This window comes from Borostomias antarcticus, assembly GCF_949987555.1.
Source record: "Borostomias antarcticus genome assembly, chromosome: 24".
NCBI lineage: Eukaryota > Metazoa > Chordata > Actinopteri > Stomiiformes > Stomiidae > Borostomias > Borostomias antarcticus.
In genome coordinates, this window is record NC_140257.1 from 5,327,897 (window position 1) to 5,336,737 (window position 8,841).

An 8,841-nucleotide genomic window follows, 5' to 3' on the forward strand; every position below is an offset into this window, starting at 1 on the left:
AACTCTGGCCATGGTTCACTCAGAGAACTACAGAAACCAAACTCTCCGCCCCCCCCGGAAAACTGATCACAGTCGTGGTTCTCACACTGAAAACTGTTAGAAATTACGAAAGATTGACCAAAAAACTAAAGTACTGTACACCAAACTGCCATGAAATCTCTCTTTCAGTCTCACATTTTCATCGGGAACTCAGCTCTCACTCGGTGTCCTTGTAAACAAAGCTGAGCCTGATGTCTGAATTCTGACAACCAGCTAAACCCACACAGATCCAGAGTCCAGGACTCGGGTATAATTTGAGCGCTCAAGTGGTCCATGACCACTGTGACCCCAGATGCCTGAGTAATTAATGTTGTTAGGGAGCCTTGAGTTTGACCTGACAACAGCCCAGGGGTCAGGGGTCAGGGACAGACTGCTGTGTCTGGGAGGGGGTGGTTTCACTCTAACGCTCCTGACAGCAGAGTTCTTTTCCAATTCAATCTTTTTCCCGTCCATTCTCAGAACTCCACTTTTATCTAAATCAACAGTAAAATGTACAGTTCTAAGGGGACAGTTCATCTCAACCAGAGTCTTGTGAAGCTTGTTGAAGTTCTGCTGTTAAAAACAAGGTGGATGGATGTAAAAAGGTGGCATTCACAACCGTTAATGACCAGATGTCTTTTACAAGTACCAGAGCAGCAGGTAATAAGTATTCCTCCTCCTCCTCCTCCTCCTGCTCCTCCTCCTCCTCCTCCTCCTCCTCCTCCTCCTCCTCCTCCTCCTCCTCCTCCTCCTCCTCTCCTGCAGCTCCTGTTCTTCAGTCCCTGCCTGCCCCTTTCTAGCCTGGATCTGATTACCCACAATCCTTAAATCCGAGGAGAAAGCTTCCTGCCTCGCCTTAAAGCGCCACTCTGTGATTTAGCGTCCCGGTGCCCCCCTACCCCCCCGGGCGCGCCCCCCCACACCTCACCCCGTTAAACCATCAGGGCCCGATGTGAGGGCGGAGGGGGGGGGGGGCATATTACATGGTTTACAACACAAGCCAGACACCACGGTCCACTTTGAGGTGACTTTGGGAGAGGGGCGGGGGTGGAGAGGGGGCGCTGGAGCCGGGGGGGGGGGGGGGGGGGGGGGGGTGTAAGCGGAGAGCGTCTGTCTGGTGAAGCCAAACATGTAGAGGTGCAGCTGGACAGGTCACAGATCCTGGTGGGAGGCGGGGTGGGGGGGGGGCGGTTGTTTGGGCTTTGGCAGCGCCGCAGTCTGAGGTTCTGGATCATAAATCCCAGCGGAGAACAACAAAGACCCAGTTAGAACCCCGCTGAGAGCACCGCTGCACCTGGGACCGGTCTCGTTGTTCTGGTCCAGTTTACTACCGCGCTCTGGAAAGACTAACTCACAGGCAGTTTTATCCAGGTTCTGGTGCACTGTTAAGCGCATTGTGTTGCCTCTGTGTATGAAATGCGCTATACAAATAAAGTTTGATTTGATTTGATTTGACTGTTGCTACAATGTAAATTCATTGCAAATGCAAATTGAGCGTATATTGTACTGTAGTAATTTGCATATCCTACATTAAATAAAATAGGGTGGCCTACTGTAAAAGCTCGGACATTGAATGATGTAAGGCGGCCTAGTGTTAAAACTTTGATTTATAACAAATGTTATTAAAGTTCGCTAAAGTTGTATAAAAGAAAAGTGCCAACAAATCTCTTTGTGATACTCTGAGTGAGTCTATCTCTGCAAGAATCTCTACTGGATTTGACGTCAGTCATGCAAGATGACAGGTTTTAAACCTGCCCGACCAAACGTGTGGCACGAAGCACTGCGGGCGATATTGAAGATGATTCTCTGTCGGTCCCTGAACCAGCGGGTTTGGCTGTCAGAGCGCATTAATCACCAGACAGGAAGCACCTCCGGCTCTGACTTGACAGGAATCTTGACCTCCTGTAGTCGTCTCGTATTTCACCTCCGTTCGGTTCAGCGGGTGTCTGAACACCTGAGAAGACCCTTCAAGATCTATGATCCCTTCAGATGTGGACAGTAGGACAGATATGGACAGTAGGACAGCTTCAGATATGGAAAGTAAGACAGTAGGACAGTAGGACAGATATGGACAGTAGGACAGTAGGACAGCTTCAGATATGGACAGTAGGACAGATATGGACAGTAGGACAGTAGGACAGCTTCAGATATGGACAGTAGGACAGATATGGACAGTAGGACAGCTTCAGATATGGAAAGTAGGACAGATATGGACAGTAGGACAGTAGGACAGATATGGACAGTAGGACAGCTTCAGATATGGACAGTAGGACAGATATGGACAGTAGGACAGCTTCAGATATGGAAAGTAAGACAGTAGGACAGTAGGACAGATATGGACAGTAGGACAGCTTCAGATATGGACAGTAGGACAGATATGGACAGTAGGACAGCTTCAGATATGGAAAGTAGGACAGATATGGACAGTAGGACAGTAGGACAGTAGGACAGATATGGACAGTAGGACAGATATGGACAGTAGGACAGTAGGACAGTAGGACAGATATGGACAGTAGGACAGCTTCAGATATGGACAGTAGGACAGATATGGACAGTAGGACAGCTTCAGATATGGACAGAAGGACAGATATGGACAGTAGGACAGTAGGACAGATATGGACAGTAGGACAGTAGGACAGATATGGACAGTAGGACAGATATGGACAGTAGGACAGATATGGACAGTAGGACAGTAGGACAGATATGGACAGTAGGACAGTAGGACAGCTTTGCAAAGGTACTGCATGTAAACACAGAGTTGTTGTTTCCTTTCTCTCAGGTCAAGGAGAATATTATTTAATATTAGGAAAGGAAGCGCTTTGGGAGTGTTGGGACGAGCCCTGCGGATCTCACTAATAGCCAACCAGCAGCTCTCTCACCTCAGCATGATCACTTCACAGCCAGCCTTATTCACACGCCCTCCGGCCAGACACTTAGCAGGAACCAACATGGCCGCCCTCAGGATAAACATTCACAGGTGATTAATTACCTCTGCGTTTCACTGTTGAACTATTCAGTTACCCACAGCCTCACACCGCTCGCATGGAGAGAGACCGCGAGGAGAGACATCAGTTACACCTCTACGCACATATGGGCCAGGGGGTACCAGAGATGGTACAGAGTCAAGAGCTGATGTTGTGCGATTGTAATTGTTGTGCCAGCAACCGTCAGACTACGACAATGTCTGAGCCCTACCTGTATGTTTTTTTTTATTTATTTATTGTTGTATTATATGCAATCGTTGTATTGTATGTACTATTTATAACCATACTTATTTGATTTGTGCCTTTTCTGTTCCTTTTCTGTCTTTTCTTGCTGTAATCTCCCCCTCCTCAACTCCGGATTATTAAAGTTGTATCTTTATCTTACGTTCTCAATGGTATCATCATCTATCAGTTATACGATTATAAGACTCACATGATGGCTACTGTAGCTTGGTCACAAGCTGCAATGCTTAGACAATCACCACACTGAACTGTAGCTGATTAAACAATTCAAAGAATGAGCGTTTCCTCTCAGAAATGGCCTCGTGAGGCTTGAGCAGCTTACATATTCACCAAATAGTTCATGTTATGGGAGATCCTAGTGAAAGGTTTGCATGTGAACTGCATAGCAGGGCAGAGTGTTTAAACTGGTTTCCAGGGACAGTGGTTTGGCCCTCGTCGCCACAGACAGCGTGGATCATATGCCACCGTAACTCACTGGTCTGAAACTGAATGGCAGCATTGTGTGTTCCTGCCCTGATCCACATGATGAGTTTATGTTTGCTCGGCCCACTTCACACGGGCCGGAACGCCGTCCTCCTACACCCCATCTATCCTCAGAGACAATAGCGTCTTCTATTCTAAACCCCGGGGTTTTTAGTCTGGCTCTGCGGTACGACGCTTCTGCAGAACATCATGTGGACAGAGCGCAGTCCAGCTAGCATCAAGCAGCTGTGATAGATTTGGAGCTTGCGCAGCGCGGTATGCGTTTATACTGCGGCGCTAAAAGGTAAAGTTGTCTTAAGTGTTGATCTGGGAAATGTCTGATAAGCAGGTGGTTAAGTTGAGACGGGTCGCTATCTAAATGTACTGCATTTAAATAGATTTGGGCCTGTGTCCTGTAATGATGTGTCTCAACACATCTGATAACTCTATTAGCCACGTGAGCGCATAACCGAGTTAGAAGCGGTGATTCATCCTCGCCGCTTGACTTTTTTTAAACACCGTTTCCCCCGGCAACGCCTTCCCTAAGTAACCCAAGTGGGCGGGAGCTCCGAACACGGGGCGTTTTTTTTTGGGTTTTTTTTACGGGGGTACATGTGTTTCTCATTACCCACGATGCCACTGGCATCCATAAGCGGCCCCACAAACAGGGCGGTGAGTTAATGCGAGCTAATTGCTGGGGAGCCGTAACACTCGTTCCTCCATCAGGACGGCGGCGGCGGCGCCCGAGGGGACCTCTGACCGACTCGCGGCTGCGTCGACTAAAAACGGGCTCCGCTGACACATATCCTGCTACTGTATAGTCCAGCGGTCAAACGCTGTAAAACACGGACCACCTTTCCTCTTCCTACCCCTAACCCTAACCCGATTTTAGCACCATGCAAAAGTCATCTGTACAGTACAATGGCCTCCTATCTGTACAATGGACTCTTTTCCTACATGCTGTGTGAGAATGTCTATTTCTTGTACATCCGTTTTTTGATTTAACTGCGCTACTTTCAAAGATGAGTGTTTAATACGGCGTGCGTCCATTTTGTCTGCTCTCTGGTCTGTGTATCCTACTCTAAATTCAATCTTTGCTTTTGCTACCTTTAGTTTCCCTGTACTCAAAGCCAAAAATACTCCTTCCAACCGCGACAAAAGGTATTTTAGCATCCGCTCTCTCTGCTTGGCGGAATCAATATTATGATTCCAGCGGGTAAAAATAACCGAGGGTTTGTTTGATGTAGCTTTCTGAGCGCAACTCTGTCTGGACACAATGGCTCAACAAGAAGGCGAAGGTTAAGCGGCTACAATCAGAGAGGAAGGAAGAGAGAGAGGAACCGGGGGAGGATGGAGACGGGGAGGGGTCTGGCGGGGGGGTCCGGGGGTCTGGGAGGGGAAGGCGTCTGGGGGGGGTCTCAAGGGTCTGGGAGGGTCTGGGAGGGTCTGGGGGGGTGTGGGAGGGTCTGGGAGGGTCTGCGGGGGTCTGGGAGGGTCTTGGGGGGTCTGGGAGGGTCTGGTAGGGTCTGGGGGGGGTCTGGGAGGGTCTGGGGGGGGTCTGGGGGATGAAAGGGTCTGGAGGGGTGTGGGGGGGTCTGGGGGGGGGGTCTGGGGGGAAGAAAGGGTCCGGAAGGAGGAAGGGGTCAAAAAGTGAAACGTGACTAAACCTGGGTCTACAGCAAATACGTCCTGCAGCAAATACCGGCCCCTCCTCACCTGATCAGCACACACTGGTTCTGCGGCCTCTTCCACAGCGAGCGGTAGCACTCGTTGGCCACGGCGTAGATGTGGGGGCGGATCTGGCCCAGGTGGTGGCGGCTGTAGAGCTCCACCGCCGGACGGTCGTACAGGTCGGGGACGGGCTGGTACGGGTTCACCGCCGCCAGGATGGACCCGATGTACGTCTGGAGGAGAGAGGGAGGGAGGGAGGGAGGGAGGGAGGGAGGGAGGGAGAGAGAGGGAGAGAGGGAGAGAGGGAGGGAGGGGGGAGGGAGAGGGAGGGAGGGAGGGAGAGAGAGGGAGAGGGAGAGGGAGAGAGGGAGGGAGGGAGGGGAGAGGGAGAGGGAGAGGGAGAGGGAGAGGGAGAGGGAGAGGGAGAGGGAGAGGGAGAGGGGGAGGGAGAGAGAGAGAGAGAGAGAGAGAGGGAGAAAGGGAGGGAGAGAGAGGGAGGGGGGAGCGAGAGAGGGAGAGAGAAAGAGAGAGGGAGGGAGGGAGAGGGAGAGAGGGAGAGAGGGAGAGAGGGAGGGAGGGAGAGGGAGAGGGAGAGATAGGGAGGGAGAAAGGGAGGGAGAGAGAGGGAGGGGGGAGGGAGAGGGAGAGAGAGGGAGGGAGAGAGAGAGGGAGAGAGAGAAAGAGAGAGAGAGGGAGAAAGGGAGGGAGAGAGAGGGAGGGGGGAGGGAGAGAGGGAGAGAGGGAGAAAGAGAGAGGGATAATGAATGCATGGGAATGAATTACAGTTTACGTCTAGGTGCAGAGATGAAGAGAGAATGGGGCAAGATGTATCAGCTGAGAGACTAAAACCATACAGTCTGTCATATCATAACCATACAGTCTGTCATATCATAACCATACAGTCTGTCATATCATAACCATACAGTCTGTTATATCATAACCATACAGTCTGTCATATTATAACCATACAGTCTGTCATATCATAACCATACAGTCTGTCATATCATAACCATACAGTCTGTTATATCATAACCATACAGTCTGTCATATCATAACCCTACAGTCTGTTATATCATAACCATACAGTCTGTTATATCATAACCATACAGTCTGTCATATCATAACCATACAGTCTGTTACATCATAACCCTACAGTCTGTTATATCATAACCATACAGTCTGTCATATCATAACCATACAGTCTGTTACATCATAACCCTACAGTCTGTCATATCATAACCATACAGTCTGTTACAGTATATCATAACCATACAGTATGTTATATCATAACCCTACAGTCTGTCATATCATAACCATACAGTCTGTCATATCATAAACCCATACAGTCTGTTATATCATAACCATACAGTCTGTTATATCATAACCATACAGTCTGTCATATCATAACCATACAGTCTGTCATATCATAACCATACAGTCTGTCATATCATAACCATACAGTCTGTTATATCATAACCATACAGTCTGTTATATCATAACCATACAGTCTGTCATATCATAACCATACAGTCTGTCATATCATAACCATACAGTCTGTTATATCATAACCATACAGTCTGTTATATCATAACCCTACAGTCTGTCATATCATAACCATTAAATCTGTCATATCATAACCATACAGTCTGTCAGGGGAACCGACTGAGAGCGTGGGAGACATAAACAATTATGTTAAAAAAGATGTGCGTGAGAAGTAATCCATTTTGAATACGGCTAGCAGCAACCAATCCTCCTCCAGTCTGAGTGTATGAAACGGTACCCTACTCAGGTTTGCTCTGTGAATACTGCTATAATACAGTATCTCAGTTGACTAGGAAACCTGTTATATTCAAGTGATCTGCTGACTTCCTCCAATGTTCCAGGGTAGAAATCTTTTACAAGTCTACCCGAAGGCCACATGTACTCCAATTTAAAGGCCCTACGAGGAGTTTCGGGAAGCTGAACTGTTTTTCGCCCAAAAAGACCACATTTCCCATGAGCCTCCTCGCGCACTGTCGTAAAACCTTAGCTACCTGAGTTGTGTGTTTTGAAGACGGAACGATGGCCACCGACGAGGTAATTACATACAGTAGGTCTTACTAGTAACGTTACTTTTGACAATATATAACGGTCATATTTAAATTATTCTTCGTCTTGTCGGCGGCGTAGGCTACTGCAGTTAATCGTTTCGTCATTCCAAGGAAGTTCTGGACGACCCGACCACAAAATAATAATCTAAAAATAAACTATATACAAGAAACGACATTTGTCGAAAATGGACACATAAAAAAGTGTGGGTAATGTAGATTCAACCACATTAAAATGAGACTGTTTCATAACCAAAAATAAACTCCTTGGGGTACCTTTAAAGACGAAAAATACAAAGCAATATAAGATTATTAGGGTTCTGTTCCAGCATGATAGCAATGAGTCATCAACGTTGAATTCCTCACTGAAGAGAAACAAGTAGCTCACCGTAGGTAATGTCAACAATCCTAACCCTGCTGAAAGCCTTGACCGACCGTGAGGAAATTCTTTTATAACAGCACAACACCACACCGAGTTCCTCTGACCTTTTCCACTCCATCTTTCACTCAATTCCTGTTTCATATTTCAAAGTTCAAAGCAAAACAACACGAACTGCTGAAATAGAAACTTCTCGCAGAGAAGTCTTTGCCGTCCCCTCCAATCTGTGGTAATGGCTAATGGATGATGAAAAGTTTGGGGGAAAAGTGTAGATACATGTGAGGGGAAGAAACTGTAATTTGATATTTCTCTCATCGCTGTCTGTGGTGAAGGCCTTAAGGTTGGAAGAGCAGCTATTGAAACCTGGGGATGGAGATGGACAAGCGCGCTACAGCTGTATGCAGACAGGGGGAAGCATTTTGTGGTGAGAAACCAAGTTTGAAATTTGAGACCGGTGAAAGGTCGTGTTGGTGGGTACCTGGCCTGAGAAGGATATCTTAAAACCCTTCAAAACATCTGTGATGCTTAAAAAAAAAAGGCTATCAAAATGACTAACCATGAACTTCTAATCATTGGCCTTTTCATGGTTTCTGGTCTTTGGGAGAAATTAATCTTTGTGCCTATGTGCAACATTGCCTTTTAAAAACAGGCACATATTCCTCTTTTTACAGCAGAGGTGTATCTATCTATTAAGGGAAATGTACAGTTAAAGTAACACATGGTACATTATCCCTATTCATACATGTACAAATCGACACAGCTTGTGAGTAGGACACGATTCTGCACGGGAGACAAATCCCACAATGCCTTGCCATAACGCAATCACTCCCTCGCCAGGAGACCGCCATGTTCCCATCAACCATTAATGCCCAAAGTGGCCTCGCCTGGAGGCTGGGACCAGACGCATTAGAGAGAGAGTGAGACATCTCTTCTACACAAAACATCGTTGCCTTTCCCCCGAAGCCAGGGAGCTGAGGCCCGTTCCTCACAGCAAGTT

At 47.6% G+C, this 8,841-nt stretch overlaps 1 protein-coding gene across 1 annotated transcript in view; it reads right to left on the reverse strand.

Moving 5' to 3' along the window:
* Nucleotides 1-8,841, reverse strand: part of myo10 (myosin X) — a 109,923-nt gene that overhangs the window by 48,600 nt on the left and 52,482 nt on the right. The window contains 1 exon segment of the mRNA XM_084457845.1: nt 5,424-5,611. Within this exon segment, the coding sequence (XP_084313971.1) occupies nt 5,424-5,611 (188 nt within the window).